Below are 17,855 nucleotides of genomic sequence, written 5' to 3' on the forward strand. Positions count from 1 at the left end.
GATCTTGCAATTTCTCTCTCTCTCTCTCTCTCTCTCTCTCTCTCTCGCTCTCGCTCTCGCTCTCGCTCTCTCTCTGTATCTTTCTCTCTCTCTTTAGCTCTCTCTCTTTCTCTTTAGTTCTTTCTCTCTCTCTCCCCGAGTCACGCTGCCAGGTAACTGGTTGCTAGAGCCGTCCCAGCTGTTGTTACCAGCAGTGCAGAATCTTTTCCAACGTGTCCTACGATACTAATGTCCCTCCTAGGATCTTTGCTCCCATAAGCTCTGGGGCACAACCAATCGATATACTGGGACAAATAGACTGAGTTCCCAAGCAATCTTCACTGATTTTTCTACTGGGGCCAGTACACTAAATCACCACGTTTTCTTCACTTATTCTTGTACTGGGACAATAATGCTGTGTCCCCACATATTTTTACTTATTATTGTACTGGGACGAGTAGGCTGTGTCCCCAAGTATCCTTCACGTATTCTTCTACAGGCCTCTTGATATTTCCTAATTCTTTATCATTGGAATTTCAGCCTTTCGAGCCAGAAACGGTTTACTCTTGAATTCCAATAAGCATATTCATTGAGACGAGTATGATTTTCACGTTTGTTAGTTCTGACATCCCTCCTAGGTCTCCCGCCGTCCCTGTTACCTTCTCTCAAGGGGCTTGGTGCCACCGAGCCTGCTATCAGGAAGGAAATTCTTCTCCTCCTGGTCAGGTTGGCTTCACAGCCTTTTCCGACACTCTTGCTCTCTCGACATTCATTCCGCATGGATGTGTTCGCGCTGTTCACGCATGGCACTGTCTTTCCTTCTTAGGTCAAGCCACCACACACTTCTCCTGGTTCCAGCTCCCTCAGTACATCCCCCGTAAACCAGCTGGTTGCCTTCAAGGGGAACAAGTCTTACTCGTTTTGTACTGCTGTCCATGCAACGCAGGTTTAAAAATCCTGTGCTTCTCCTTCCCGGCCTTGACTCCTTGAAAGGAGTCCTTCTCTTTTAAGCTGCTTAGTTGGGTCCCCCTCAGCAGAGGATTATAGTCCTCTTTCACTGTCCATGAAGTATCCTTCATCACTCTACTATTCACAGTAGTGTCCATTTTCAGTGGTGGAGTGATCAGCATTACTCCTATTCTTCTTCATAGTATGGTTGATTTTCATGTGCGCTTTAGAAGTAATGTCACATTAGGAAACAGTTGTTTGTTCAAGATGGATTGCCTGAGGCCCTGATGGTGTGAGGGGCTCATATGATAGAGGGTTGGGGAGTTCCTTGATGGAATGGTAGTCCTTGTCCCCAAGAGGGGAGTCTCTCTGTGTGAGGTCCTGTTTTCTGCCACCACTAGGGGGGGGGATATTGTGTAGCGGACACACCTCCTAAGCCTCACAAAAAAGGGCTCCCTTCTGGGAGAAATGACAAAATCCGACTATTCGTCACCTCCCCTTTTGCAATGGTGCAGATGGGCTAAAAAATGGTAGTGTGGAAGGTTGCCGTGAGCAGTGCCAGTGGTTCAGATTTATTTAACTCTTTTCACCCATCACTTTTTTTTTGTTTATACTTTGTCTCCCTCTGTGAGAGAGGGTATGCCCAGACCTAGTTACCTTGCTTGCTGCGCCATCTGCAAACAAGTGTCACGTCACTGATGAGCCCCAACAAGGCTGAAACATGTCTGGGGTTGTTTGTGTTTCCGTGCAGAGGGGACCTAGCCTAACGGCTTGGGTGGTGGCAGTATCTGGCTGGTTTGCATATGGATGGACGCCTTTTGCAATGGCGCACACTGGCTAAAAGATGGTGGTGTGGGAGGTTGCCGGGAGCAATGCCGGTGGTTCTTATTTATTTAAAACCGAACACCCATCACATTTTTGGTTATAGTCTTATCCCTCATGTACTTTTTATTACGTATTTGCAGCTCGATTGATTAATGTGCTTCTAATGATATGAATCTGCAGTTAGATTTTACTTTTAACCTAATGACCATTTTTTTTTAGATTTTTTTGCTTTTAAATATTAATTAGCCCATTGACTATTCAAACTTTACATTTCTGTAGGAATCCATTGAACTTGGGGTCTTTTAAAGTGCATTTTCTTCATGAACTGTGATCGCGGTTACATTAGCTTTTTGTTCCTAGAACTACAATTCCCATCCTTATTGTAGTTATTCACTTTCCTCTTATTCACAGACCAGGCGCGTGAGCGCCAGCGCTTGTGTAACTAGCTGGTCTGTGTCTAATCGCACTTCCGCATCCGCCGTATACTTACAGACAGGCTACTGTTATCTCGCCCTTGCCCACTGTTACAGATCATGCTAGAATAATATAGGTAAGAGCTCTTTGTCCCAAGAGTATCATTGGAGCATGGAACTTATTCTCCGACCTACTCCTGCTTACGTGTTCTAAATTGACTGATATTATCTTATTGCTGGTAACATCAATATCAAAGATTTCTTTTCTGATATTTTTGTGCCTTCTCCGGGACTTGAAACTATAAATATTACCGCTATGAATGCTCCTTCTGCTCCCAATGCTGGGGAGAATGATGCTTTTTCCTCCTGCCTGCCTGTTGGCCTCCTTAATACTCATTCCTTGCAAAAACATGCTGATGAGGTCTCTAATCTCATACTTACGCAAGGACTTGATATACTGTGTCTTACAGAGACCTGGCTCTCTGATGCTACTAATCACTCTGCTGCTGCCTCTACCCCAACTGATTATCAGCTCTTCCATACAGATCGGGACTCTGGCTGGGGTGGGGGCACAGCAGTTCTTGTTAGAAACACCTTGACTTCATATAAATACACCTCTTTGCCTATTGATGACTGTCAACACACTGTTATTAAAATCACTATTGACATTAACACTAATATTTGTGTCCTTACCATCGATCATCCTACGGCTATGCTGCTGTTTGAAGAACAGCACCTTATGCTGCTTGGTGATCTTATTAAGACTACTTAGAGAAAAACAAATACCGGCACAACATACAAAATCCATCTGACAACAGAAGACTCGATCAACTCCCTTCATACTTACAAATATTTCAATCGTCTAAAACAAGAGACACATTTATGAGATTGTGGCTAAATATCCTCCCGACCCGAGAAATAATGGCAGCCAGAAAACAAATACCCGAATGCAAACAATACTGCCGATTTTGCAAGAACCCTCAGATGACCGAGAGCCTTCATCATATAATTAAGATATGCCCGGCACTGAATGAAAAACGACAACAATCGAGAGAATGGTTCATGAACACACAAACTGTTCTAACACCAGAAGATCGTTGGGCAAGAATACTCTCTGGAAACGAAAAAAACCTAGTATTCGCACTAACATCGTTCTGGAACAACATCATGTGTAATAAAGGAACAGCGTAAAATATAAGCACGCGGGATCAAAACAAGAAGAAAGAACAAGAATAAGGACAAAATTTCATTGGCCCACACTTTGCAATCTGAGCAATAAACACAATGAAAGTCAGATGAAAGGTTTAAAGCGCAAACCAAACATCAAAAAAAAAAAAATTAAGACTACTTATTATGGCATTGTTCTGGGTGATTTGAATTTTTGATGATCATGACGCCTCCAATCTTGTTCAATCTCTTGAGGCTCTTGGCCTCCAACAACTTATAAAGATTCCTGTGCATAAAGATGGACATATTTGGATTGAGTACTTTCCTATCGCTTAGCCTTGAAACATTTTCACAATCTGACTGACCCCTGGTCTGACCATAGTTGTATCTCCTTCTACCTGGAACTTCCTGGTAAACTCGCTACGCTTAATACCAATGCGCAAGTTGAAATGACCGTTAGGAATTTTCGTAAGATCACACCTGCTGTTTTCCGAGAACTAGCTTTACCTATGCTAGCTAATCTATCAGACTCTGACAGAACGGGCTACCTTTACTGATCAATATAATGAGATAATCTCCTCTATTGTGAACATACATGCCCCCCCCCCTTCTGCTAAGCTTGTAAAAACTGAAACCCTGGGCAAATCTTGGTTCTCTGAGGAGGTCTTAGGTCTTAGAACTCTGAAGAGACAAAAAGAAGAGACATGGCGGAAAAATACCACAGCCATGACTATAAGACTGCCATTGTGACTGCTAAATAGGATTATTATGAAGATCGTATTAAAACTGCTAAATCCTCCCAAAGAGATCTCTTTACCATCCTTCGGGAGTTCGAAGGCAAGGACAATCTTTACCCTGCAATTGTTAAGCGTGACCAATGGTGCCTGGATATTCAACAGGGACTTGCTGATAAACGTAATTCCCATCGTAAAAAGATTGCAACGTTGTGTACCCCCTTCACCTCTATTAATGACAAATCCAGTGCTGGCTTCTACACCCAGCATTCTGTTTCTGCGATTGCTATTTTTAACTTTAAGGAGATAACGGAGGCTGATCTTTCTAATATTGTCTCACATCTTAAGCCTTCCTCCTGTCCCAATGATATTTGTTCTCCCTCCCAAATGAAAGAATCATTTGACTGCCTGGTTCCCTTTGTCACGCAATTGGTTAACTCTTCCTTCGCCACTTCTATTGCTCCAACCTCTTTGAAAAATGTTTGGATCTCCCCTGTGATCAAAAAAAGGCTACACTTGATCCAGCTTCTGTAGGCAACTATCGCCCGATTACTAATGTGACTTTTCTGTTGAAGATTCTTGACAGGGTTGGTTATACCCAGATTTGGCAACACATTGAAGCCAATACACTATTGGGTTCCCTTTAATCTGGCTTTTGGGCCCTTCATCGCACTGAGATGGACTTGTTAAACTTGAAGGCTAGCCTATGTCATACCGTAGACGCAGGTCAGGTTGCCTTGCTGATGCTCCTGGGCCTCGCCTCAGCATTCGAGCTTGTCGATCACTCGTTGTTGGAGAGGCTGGGGGTCATCGTGAACTGCTCCAGTAGCGCCTTCCACTGCCTGGCCTCCTTTTTGGGCCCTAGATCCGCCCACGCTGCTTCTGGTGGATTCAAATCTCCCACAGAACTTCTAATATACAAGGTCCCGCAGTGAGCTTGTCTCTCACCCACTCTTTTTAATCTATACTCTTGTCCTTTTTCTTTGCGTAGATTAAACAAATTATGCCAATGACACTCAGGTACTGATTAAATAAACTGGCAACTGTGAGATGGACCATGAAAAAATAATCACACTTTACTATGCTCAACTAGGAGAATGGATGATTAACAATTCCCTGGCACTCAATGGGAATAAACCCAAGCTCATGGTCGTAGGTACCACTCAGTGTCTTTTAAAGCTGAATCCCAGATATGCTGCTTTTGACATAGCTGGATCCTCTAGTGAAACTAGTCCCTAGGTCAAGACCATTGGCATTTATCTTGATTCCTCATTAAATATGAGAAAACCTGCTAGTCGGATAAAGGCATCGTGTGCCTATACTACGAGACTTATTAGGCACATGACACCTTTTCTGTCAGTCTAATACTGCTGCCCTTGCTGTTGCCCTGGTCAATTCCAAACCTCAGTATCGTAACAGCCTGTTTGCTGGCACGTCAAAGTCCAATCTGGACATAATCAGAGTTGCCCAAAATAATGTGGTTTGAGCTGTGTGTGGCCTCTCTAGAAGGTATCACGTCACTGAGGCACGTATATTCCTTCATTAGCTTCCCATTAAACATTGTATCACTTATAAGGTCCTGCTCCTCACTCACCAGCGCCTCACTGATAAAGCGCCAGTCTATCTCAAGAATAGGATGAAGCGTCTGTGTATTTCCCGCTCACTTTACTCTAGCAACTCGAACAGACTCGAGCTACCTAGATACAATCTGATTCGCTTTGGTGGTACCAGCTTTGACGCCATTGCTCCTCGCATGTGGAACCTACTACTCTTTTCGACTTGGTTCCGAAATACTCTCCTTTAAGAGATCTCTTAAAACGTTACTTTTTAATTCCAATGATTAGTTACTTTCTTTCCCCACAGATGTCTTCCTGGCTGTGACTCACCTATGCCTTTCTGCGCACTGAGGCCCTTGGGCGAGTTGTGCCTTATAAAAGTTATATAACAATCACTAGTCAAAAGACAATTAGATGTCATCAATTAATTGTGCACATAGAGCCCAAAGCTTTGTTTGGATCATTACCCGACTTATAACTGTCCCAAATATCAGCACAATGAACAGAATCCTGTTTATAATTGCCATAGGCCAAAAAGGCCCTCATACGTGGATGGTCAAGACTTTCACATTCTGAGTAAGAGCTTAGCACTTTCCAATATATATTTACCGCAGAATCTACAAAAGCGAACTCTAGGTATGTCAAGTCTAGCACCAGTAGCTTCCCAAGAGTTGACTTGCTTAAATGTGACTTTCATGCAACCATAGGCATTTATCATTGGGAAATTAAAGCAAATATGAGAGGGTAAATGTGCCCTTCAATATTGAATAAATGCAGTACTGTTTGCTGACCCTGCCTCTCATATGCGGAAGTTGAGCCAAATACCCATTAACTATCCAAGATGGCAAGGAAGACTCTGCAGCAGCCAGGAATTTATAAGTGATAATTAAGTTATCTTATAGTTAACGTGGGACTCGCCCTACACAAATAAAGTTCAAAGAGAGTAAATTCCAACAGAGTGCTAACTGGAAGCTTTAATAATGATTTTAAGGATTTGCTTTCAAGTAAATCAGTTCTTGCCTTAATTTGTGGGGCCAGAATTCATATATATATATATATGCAAATGCTCTGAGTGTCCCAAGATATTTCTGGTCTGCGCGCTTAGTAATGGTGAGTTGCGGAACCCATTTCAGTTGGCGATCAATAGTGATTCCTAGATATTTCAACTGCGTCACCTCTTCCACAATTTGATCATTTAATCTCCACGTATAACCCTTCTTTTTCTTTTGACGAGGGGGATGGAAACACATAGTCTTGGCTTTGCTGCTATTGATTGGAAGACCATTGGGATGGGCATAGTTACAGAGCAAGCCTAGCTTTTTCCTGTAGACCATTTGATGTGCTAATAAGGCAAGGTCATCGGTATATCCCAGCCAGTTGATAGCGGAGTGACCACGTCTAGGAGGACCGATGGCTGGAGAGGAAAAAGCTGATGGCAGATTAGAGGGGAACAGGTTAAAGAAGGTGGGGGCAAGAATGCAGCTCTGCGTTAGTCCTACATTAGTTGGAATCCACTCCGTGGCCTCGGCCTTCCTGTTCAGCCTAACGCAGACTCTGGAACTATGCAGCATTCTGGTCATGCTGAGCAGGCCCAGGGGGATATTACACATTATGAGTTTATACCTGTGTCAGACGCAGAACCGAAGTCACTGAATGACACAGAGACTGATTGTTTCCGGCTGCTCCAGGCCTGATGAACAATGCTGATCAAAGCAAGAGTGTTCCCTAAAGGGGAAGAGCACTTCCTGAACCCTGTTTGGTTAATGGGGATGATATTGTTGCCAAGTGTTCAGATCTGCCAACAGAATATCTTCGATGACTCATCCGACATTGCTAAAATCCTGTCATTACCACGATCGGAGCGAAGCCCGACTGCGCAACCATCCCACAACTCCCAGAACTTCTTCTGGTGATCGTATTGGGCAGGAGTCAGGCTGGACACTAAACCTTGTGCTCTCCTTTGCATTCACTCACGGGCAAGGGCTCAACAGAGAACTCGCACACAGCAATTATGGGTAGATCTGAATACATACAGGAAGAGTTCAGTGTAAAAAGAGTGGAGTCCAATGGAAACCAAATCACTGGGTACAGTCGTCGTGGCCTGCAGAGCGATAATTTGGATAGGACCGTCAGCCCAAGTGAAGTCTTAGTTAGGATCAGGCCTTCTGAGAAAAAGCATTAAAATAGACACTCGTAGTACTACAAGTGGGGAAGTTCTAGAAATTGCTCCTAAGGCTGCTATTATGGCAGCCCACGTGGGAAGTAGTTGCTCAGCTTGCCTGCGACAGTGTATTTATTCCCGATCTGTCCTGGGACAATTTGGAGCTGGAAATCGGAGGCAATATCACAAAGTCTGAGCTGGCTGACTTCTGACCAACCACAAGACCACTACATGCCCCTGTCTTGTTGGAGACTGCCTCAGGCTCAGTTTCCACAAGAGACTTTCCAGTCCCCACAAGCCCTCCAAACTCTAGTCACTCAGTGTCTGTGAGCCCTCCTGGATCTAATTACAGTGTCATTCAGGCCTACTTGGGCGGGTGCCGGTGTCCATGAGGTCTCCTGGCTTGGGTCTCTAGGTGGCGATGAGCCCTCCGAGTGTCAATGAGCACTCTTGAGCCTGACCTCTCAGTGGTAGCAAGTCCTATCTAGTATCCTTGGTGGGCAGGCTAGTTCCATCACCCTTGGGGTTGTGGCTCCCAGATAGCCTGGATATGCTTGTGCAAAATAGTGTCCTTAATTAGCCTTGAGCATGAGGTCGGGAATGGGAAAGAGGTCTGGGGATCCTTCGTACACCACCACCAGGGTTAGCATCAGGGTGTTAGTTGCCCTCTCATCTCACTTTCTGGCCTATTCAATGAGATGCTGTCACAAAACACACAGCCCAAGTGTCCTCACTAGTAACCACCTAGAAACAAGCCAGCTCACAGAAAACTGCTTCACCAACCTGCATCTATCAGCAATGTAGTGTTCTCACCTTGCCTTTCCCTCTCCTTCCACTCATCTTCCTCTGCCCTTCTTCGAGAACCATGAACCAAGTGAGCAGTCGTCAAAAGAGAAAACTGTGCTAGAACAGAAACTTTTACATTACATTACTACGCTCAGAAGATTCCTAGTCATTTCATCGAAACTGTAGCATCGAAATGCCACTGCATCAAAACCAAAGCATCAACATGTAAAAGTGCTTTTCCATCAAAACCAGTCCATCGAAAATATAAATGGACTGGTTTCAAAGGAAATGCACTTTTACATTTCAATGCATTTTTTTGTAATGTTAAAACGTCGCATGGAGCTGTCCAGTGCTGAAATTGCGGCACTGGCCGCTCAGTGTAACTTTTTTTCTTTTTTTTTGTCTATTGGGTGGGGGAGTCCCCCAGCCCCAGCCCCAGCCTCCCTAACCCTAATATAACCATTAATCTAACCCTAGCCCCAACCAAAACACTAATGTAACCCTTAATCTATCCACAGCCCTAACCCCAACTCTAACCTTAACCCTAACCCTAATATAACCCTTAATCTAACCCTAGCCCCAACGCAAACCCTAATGTAACCCTTAATCTAACCCTAGCCCTAACCCCAGTTTCGATGATACCATCGAATTATAGTCAATGGAAAGGCATTTCAATGGAAATGCTTTTTGATGCTTATAATTCGATGGAATGGGTTTAGATGAATTAACTAGATACCCGCTCAGATCAAGTGGGCCAAGACAAGAGCGTGAAAGTGTGGCTGCTTTCCCAAAAGAACATTCTAGATATTTAACGTGGTGAGCCAGGAGGCGTTGTCTAGCAGTGAGCGCGACTGCCTAATGTTGCTTAGTTCATAAATCGCTGTGTAAAGCTGGATCTGATTGGGTGTTCTAGAATCCTACTCTACAGTAAAAAGTAACAACTGTGCTCAGAGTTTGTAGGTAGGTAAGGGTATAACGCAACCTTTAACTAATAAGGGGTAGGCAAAGGGTCTCCTCCAGAGTAGTTATCTGCATCCTTTATAAGAATGAATGTGCTCAATCACTTAACACTACTTTCCGTAGTTCCAAAGCAAAAGTAGGGAAGGATAAATGAAATGTATGATGTGGGGCATGAGCATTTCAATATGCATTTTAACAAATTTCTCTTTATTCAAAATGAATTTGTGTGGTTATGAAGGACTTGGAGTGAGTGTTATAAATGCTGTAATGTTGCATAAGAGGTGGCACTTTTTAAAACCTCCTCACAACGGCGCCCCTTGTGGTTGAGCTCTTGCTTTGCTACTGAAACCAATAAATTTTGTTTCATTTTGTTTTCCAAGCCGAGGTTGTTAACTCTTCTGAACAGATGAGCGCAATGTCCAGGAGCTCAGGCGCGGAGACTGCCACCGCCACTGCACCACCTGACCGCAACAGCACCGCGATGGTGGGGAGCATCCAGAACCTCTTTGGAGAAGATGGTAAGACTTATTTTCTGGATCCATTAGATCTGCTTCACTCGTGTTAGGCAGGCAGGGGATTTGAAAGAAGTTGGCTCAGAATCGAAATGGATCAATTATGAATTCCTTTAAAAAAAAAAAGTCTGTACTGACTGATCATGATCTAGAAAGTTGTGGTACATTTGTCAACACTTGCCATGTTGATGGTACCGCAAGAATGGTGTAACAGCTGGTCACAGGAAGTGAGATCCTTCGGGTGATTAGACCGCAAAGTCTTGACCTACCGCAGGGCCGAAAATGAAATGTTTTAACGGGTTTGAGCCAATTCCCACTTTCCACTTGATCAAAGTGCTACCTTTTGAGCTCCCTCCAGTATGCAGCCCTCCTAGCGGCTGAAGGCCCTAAGATCTGTACATGCCTCTCACCATGGAGAGAAGGGTTCATGCGCACTGGTGGACATCGGGATCAAGCTGTGCGAGGGCGCGCAATTTCTCAGGATTCTTGGTCCAGTCTTTTTCATAGGTACTTAATTAGGATGATATACATATGATTAAATTTGCGCTCTCGCTCACACACAAGGACACACCATGCATTAGCACTATATCTCAGCACCCGGTTCTCATCCCTGTAAAATACCTTCAAGGGTGTGAAGGAGCTATGGCCTAGTTTGCTGCAAAAACCGGTAGACTGCATTCCTAATCAACAAATTGTGAAATCGTGGGAAAACACCAACCACTTTTTCCATTGGTAGCTAGGCTATTCCTTTCAATGGAATATGGGCCAACAGCCTAACAACCCGCATTGGTTCTACGATGTTTGCACGAGAATACTTGATCAAGATCTGCCAAAAAAAAAGTGGCAGTGGATCCCTGCAACCCCAATATATATATATATATATATATATATATATATATATATAAAAAAGAAGGAAAAAAGAAAGCGGAATATCGCTTCCTGGACGGCACTCTTCCTCAATCATTAAAAAATCTTCCAGACACTTCAAAAAAGGATCTCCATCAAACGTCCTTTATTTGTAAAGCATGGTGGACAAGTTGCACAGGAGAGAACAAAAACAACTACGCGTTTCACCAGAGAGGGCTTCGTCTGGTTATATATATATATATATATATATATATATATCTCGTATACCTAACCCCACATCAACTTTTGCGGAAAAATGTGTAAATAAAATGTTTTTTTTAAGTGATTGGACCTGCAAATAGGCCTGTGAGCAAACGTGCCGTTTGCCACGTATTACTACTCACATGACACGTGTACTGAACATGAATGAGAATTGTTCTGCCTACTGGAAGCACATTTATAATAAATTGTCGTGGGAGTCACTACTGGAACAGTTGCATGCGGGATATACCATCTACTCAGTAATCACGACCTATAAAGCAAAAAATCGTCACCAAGCTCTTCTATGGCACAGAAATGTGGGCGGCTAAGAAAGTGAAAGAGCTTGAGAAAACAGGGGTGGGTGGTATTAGGTCTTTACTAAACTGATCCAGGAGTTTACCCATAAAATACCTAAGGCGTGAGTTAAATATGAATTCAGTGGAATCGCTCCTGTTCTATAGGAGAGTTGGGTACAATAGGAAGGTGGTTAATATAGAAGAGCATCTTCTTCTGGCTCTTATAGATATTGAAGCCACTAAATTCAAGCAACGGGTGTAGGGCTTGTAGGTGACTCTTGGAGTCGTAGGTTAAGCTTTGATATACGGTGCTTTGCATCTGCTAGATTAAATGGAAGGAAGGGATCGTTACCATGGATAGAATGCATAACTGGGTACATTTGTCAACAAAATGCAGTAGCAGAAATTGACTGACGCAATATTTACCCCATGATGGAAGAGCTCTGTACCTCAAAGAGTTTCCTAACACTTCTATTCAAACAGAATACATTTGAGTTAAGTTGCATCTAGTCAACTCACCTGAGGTAGGAGCGAGATGCAGGTTACCTAAGTGTGAGCACTCCTGTAGAGTTTGCAGGATGGGCCTACTTGAGACTCTAAAACGTGTTCTGTTATTCAGCTCCTTTCGCTCAACTCAGGATTAATTCCCTGAGGGCAAAGGGAATTGGTACCTTGTCTAGCATAGATGGAGAGGACATGTGGGTGGACTACGTTAGGGGTAATAATATCCAACTTATTTACCACTTCAATCGGTATTGGATTACCATAAGAAAACCATTTAGCGGTTTATATTAAGTGGTGATTTAGACCATGTCGCTATCTCAGGGAATTGTGAGGAAAATAGTATGAGGTTGGTGTGTTGTAGGAAGGAATCTACAGGTATTACCATGCAGTGAATTCCTGATGTTGAATGGGATCTTAACATGAATTTGGGTTTCCAGAGAAAATAGGGTTAAATTGTTGGTTCTTATCGATATTTTAGCTTTTAATATGAAATTGATTCCTGTGAAAATAGGGTTATGTTGTTGAATTTTAATGTTGTATTGGATAAACATTATATGTGGGATCCTGTAGTGATTTATTTTGATAAAAGGCATCTTTTGACTGTAGTATTGCTCCTCCATATCAGACGGTTACCCGTTCTCTTTATTTTTGCCTCAGCTTCGGTGTTCCGACTAATGGGAGATATTGTCGAATATGTCAAATGAGGCGCATTCTAGAAACTCCAAAGCATGTCATTACAGAATGTCCTAGGATGGGAGCGACCCATATGGCTATTTATGGTCATTTTCTTCACTCCTATGAATCAATAAAAGGGGAGGATTTCTGGTGTTCTGGTTTAATCTCATATAGTGGAGCCCTCCCTCTTGTGCTTTACAGAGTATGGATGAAAGTTAGTCTGCAATTGGGAGCGATTACTTCGAATCTGTGAAAATTTACTTTTACTATTTGGTATTTTGTTGAAGGTATTTAATTATTTTAATGCATAGTTTGACTATGTATGTGTTTTTTCTTAGAATTGATATATTCTGTTTTAGCTAAAAGTGTAACATTGTTATTTAAGAACGATTTGTGTAAAGCTCTATGTGAAGTGAATCACAATAAATAAACTATGATTTTAAATAAATCTTTCTTTTGCAGCTTTTAGGAGTTTTACTGTACGCAGCATCAAAGTAGATCCATTGGTAGAAACCACTAATATGCAGAATCCCTATTATTGTTAGAAGAGAAATGCATGTTTTTTTAAAAAAAAAGGGTTACAATTTTTATTTTATTTAACACCAATAGGAAAAAGCAAAAATATATACTTAGTCAATACTATCAAAGCAGATCAATGATAGAACCCTACAAACCTAATAGATAATCCATACGTATTATAAAACCTTTGCGAGCATAAAGTGGGAAGGTATGTGAAAAGGGAGAAGAAAAAAACCAACCAAACTAAACATCGATCACATAACCTGTTGTATCAGTGTCACGCGTACTGCCCACCCAACAGGATACTAATGTAAAAACAGCAATGCAACCAAGTCATATTGACGATACGCATCAGGAGACATTTAACTAATGAAGATTTCATGAAGCATTGAAGTAACACATCATTCAACCATATGTATCCAAGAACAGGCCCCAGAGATCATTGAATTTATCAGTTTCCCCTCTGTATTTAAAAATAGCCTTCTCGTACATGGACAGAGTCAGCAGCTCCTCCACCCAGTCATCACTGGTGAAGCAGCCGGGGGATTTTAAAAATGTTGCCCACATGCCGGAAAGGTGTGTATCTGACTGATAACAGATTGGTGGAAAGTCACAATGTCCGGACACAGCTAAAACTGGCATCCAACAGAACTCTACAACTTTACAACTAACGCACATACCACCACCAAGGCCAATGCCCCCTAGCACTGCTACAGGCACACGTGGCACCAATCTGGACACAAGTGGCTTTTTGCATGCATTGGTGATCTGCAACCACCTGTCCTTTTGCCTCTAGCTCAGCACAGTTACTGGTGGGGATCATGGGAGTTGTGGGCTTGAGCATCTCGCCGTGCCCACCACTGGTCTATGCTCTTGACACAGACCACCCCCACAGTTCCCAGGTACTGTACTGAATGCATTGACATAGAAGCAAAGCGGTCTTATATTTTTCCTTATTCCCCACTAACGTAACCTACCCTCCTCTTTCAGACCCGCTAGAGATCCTGGAGGCTCTGCAGATAGCAAATGTGTGCAGTGTAAATTGCCACCAAATAACCGGTTTCAACAGGAGCTCAAACTCAGTTAAAATGCTTGTCATCTGTCAAGCCCGTAGCTTCTCCTCTGCCATCCATTCAATCTCCATCTTTTTCCCCATTTGGATTGTCCTGATGTCCCCTGCGGCCCCCTACCTCATTAGCAGGGCACATTAGGCTATAACAATCCCCACAGGGCCATCACCCACACATCCTTCTTGTGCAAGATCTTCATGCTCCCATCTTTCATGAGCGTCACAGTAAATCTCTAGCTACCATGACCGTCTCGCCTCTAATGCCATTTCAGGTGGCGACAACATGAACCTGCTGTGCCATGAAATTACATAAACCAAAGCCCTCTCATTGTTCTTTGTTATATTGTAAAAGTAACCATTGGTTGCTTTTGTTTTGATCATGTTGTTTATGGACAGAATTATTAAACTTTTTATATTGAACAAATTGACCCATCTCCTGTGTTGTGATCATTGTCCTGTGGTTCAAGCAGTTATCCATTGAATGGATCTCGTACTGCCCCACACATTTGGGCCTGGGTCCAAAATACCATCAACTATCCCTCAGTAAATACCTCCCTTCTCGAGCCCTTCACTCCTCTATTTCAAACTCCCTCAGGGTCGGTCATTTCTCAAAGAAACGAGTTGGGGCAGATCTCTGTCTTTGGCTGGTGCCTCCCTTTGGAACAGCCTCCCGACCACCCTGAAACTTGAGGAGAACCATCTCCAGTTCCAGAAGCACCTCAAGACCTTCCTCGTCGCTTCTGCCTTTGCCCCTTTTCCCCCTTACTGATCTGCTTCTCTATCTCTGCACCGTGCACCAGGCCACCCTCTGTCCTTCAGGCCCAGGTACCTGCTCACTCTGACTCCCTCCTGCAGTGCCTCCGGGCCACCCCTGGCACTGGGATCTGTATCTGTACCCATACAGTGTCCCACTCTTCTTCTGCACTTATCAGATATACCCTATCCGACTTATCATACACTTACCACTTGTCTGGCTGCACTACCTCTTTTCACTGCATTTATTTATTTATTTCACGTATTATTTATTCTGTTCTCTCCACTGTTCCACACTTTCCACTTCTCCCCTTCCACGCACTTTCCCCTTTTTCCCTTTTCCATGCACTTGCACGTTCTTAATGTCACTGGTCCTAGTAAGACCGTTATTTTTTTCTCCCCTGTTCCCTGCCTTTGCTTGGTTGCACTCTGTAACACTTGTGTATGAGCGCGATATAAATAATATATCATATCCCCCATAACTACGACCCACACCCGTGCCACTGCTTGTACCACCCTTTCTATTTATACCCATGCTCAGGGCAATTCTTGCTGCCATTAATGCCTTGCCCCCTTTGCATTCACGCGCCTGTTCCAATGGGCCATGTCTTTGGGGTTTGTAGACTGCGGGTTGCACAGATTATGAGTTTGAACCCCATCACCTCCACTGTCTAACATGATCTTTCCTGTTTTAGGGACCAACTGGAAGCTTGGAATGCTTATCCTGAGTCCCCTGGCCTTCACCATTGGACTGCTCATATTGGTTCTGAACATTCATTGTAACAAGTAAGTGCGATGGATGTTTTAGGGCGTTCGTTATCTTTGAACCGGGCATTTAAAAAGGGGGACCTATGGGATCATTACAGAGCTTGCCCCTTTGATTCTAAAGTTGCAGTAACTATATGGCATTCTGATTCTGAAATGTGCCTGCCATTGCATATCTAAATAAAGCAATAGAACCCGGGAAGGGGGAGCATTACTGGTCTGGTAATGCTGCCGGGTCATGAGTTACAAGCCCAAGCAAAGCAAGAGCTTTAACGCAGTCCAGTGGGCATTACCTGACTGGTAATGCCCCCGCCTCGGGTTCTATTGCTATTAGTACCCCGGCCGTTGTACCGGGGTACTAATAGCAATTTTTCTCGAATTGAGGCATGTTGTGACCGTTTCTCAACTCGAGGACAAAAGAAGCAAAATGAATGGCCACCGCAATCGGGGAGAAGGGACTAGAAGTAAACAAAGAAAAAGTCCACCATGGAACAGGGAAAAGGGACTACACATAGTCCCTTCTCCCTTTCTCTGGTGGCCTGGCGAAGAACGGGAAGGAACTGTGCAGGACGCGGAGCTCGTACCCACAGATGGTGAGTCTTTGTCAGCTGGGTAACGACGTGGCGAGGGCCAAACAAAACGTTTGATACAATATGATTGTCCCTGTACTTGCACTATATAGAATGAAGACAATGACGAGTGGCTATGCAGGGGCACTGATCAATGCACATTCTGCAAGATCCCTGCTGCCAGGCGGTTATTACCATGCATGGCAAAAGCAATGCCTTAGGCTCTATTTAGCACACCAGTTGAACCCTTTGTGAAATTAACTGATGGAAACATTCGGCAGGTTCTCAGCTGAAGTCTGTACCATGATGAGAAGAGCTGAGAGGCCACCTTTGAGGAATAATGCAAAGATGGTGAGAGGTGCTAGGGGAAGGAAGGTAGGGATTCGGTTGCATACCTGGGTCTGTGGATTCCGAGTTGAAAGAAAGCCTGGAGCCCACATAGTGGCGAGGGGCAGAGAAACCTCACTGCAGAGAGCAGGGAATAGCTGTCGGCCATTAGCACCAAGTGGACCCGGCAGTGGTGGCTGGTGAATTGTTTAATTGCAGGGGCGTAAATAGTTGCCACAAATATGCTAGAGCAACAGAGCATACCGAGGGAGCTCCAACCAAGGCACGTTTGGGGGTTGAGGGGGGGGGGTGTTTCCCCACAATAAATGGTTATAATATTTGGTGAAAATGGTGCATTATACAGAACACTTTCTGTGAAACACTGGGTAAAAAGCCAGACAGGTCGCAGTTGGTTTTGTGGGGTAAACGCAATCCAAACATGCAATAGATGGAAGTCACCAACAGTGCACTGGGGCATTTCCCAATGTGTTTTTATGATAACATTATATAACAGTATAACACTGACTGTGCCCATACATTTTAATACTGGCTGCACCAATATATGCCAGAATTCCTATCTAGGAACATACTTATATTTGCTTAGCACATAATGCTAGTAATCATATTATAATAAAACATGTCCACACCGTCTCTGCCAGCATATGGCAATATCCCCACATAAGGACATGCTCCTGTTGGCTTAACCTTCAAACATGCCATGCCACAATACGAAAACCTGTCTAAACGTGCTGCTCATTGTAGTCCAATCTACACACTCATCCTCCTTGCTTCATCCTTAATGCCCAGTAAAAAAAGGCCATGCCACCGTAACAAATTGCTCCAGCGGCTGCTACCAAATGTCATTCTAGCCAAATAATAACAGTTAACATGCTTGATCATAGATGCCCAGAATGAAATACCATGCCACAGGTGGAAAAGGCTCGACTGGCTGCCCAAAAATGTCAGACTAGCAAAGTAATAACACGTATCGTACTTGGTTTATTATCAACACGGTAACAAAGGGATAGACTGGCTGCCCTCAAAATGCCAATCTAGCTAAATAATAACACTTAAGAAGCTTGATTATAGATCCCCAGATGAAAACGCCATGCCACAGTAAGAATGGGCTAGGCTGGCTGGCCCAAAATGGCAGTCTAGTCATGTAATAGCACACCATCCTTTCTTTTAGCCTTCATTTTTTACTGGGCATCTATGATAGTTGGTAAGTGT

General features: G+C 43.6%; 1 protein-coding gene across 2 annotated transcripts in view; it reads left to right on the plus strand.

Annotated features, from left to right (window-relative positions):
- Nucleotides 1–17,855, plus strand: part of LOC138511292 (uncharacterized) — a 250,243-nt gene that overhangs the window by 221,773 nt on the left and 10,615 nt on the right. For both annotated transcript variants that reach the window (XM_069626839.1, XM_069626838.1), the window contains exons 3-4: nucleotides 9,910–10,047; nucleotides 15,660–15,750. In XM_069626839.1, coding sequence (XP_069482940.1) covers nucleotides 9,910–10,047; nucleotides 15,660–15,750 — 229 coding nt within the window. The remainder of the gene's footprint in view (nucleotides 1–9,909; nucleotides 10,048–15,659; nucleotides 15,751–17,855) is intronic.

The sequence above is a fragment of the Ambystoma mexicanum genome, chromosome 6p (genome assembly GCF_040938575.1).
Source record: "Ambystoma mexicanum isolate Mex_15411 chromosome 6p, UKY_AmexF1_1, whole genome shotgun sequence".
In the NCBI taxonomy this organism is placed as follows: Eukaryota; Metazoa; Chordata; class Amphibia; order Caudata; family Ambystomatidae; genus Ambystoma; species Ambystoma mexicanum.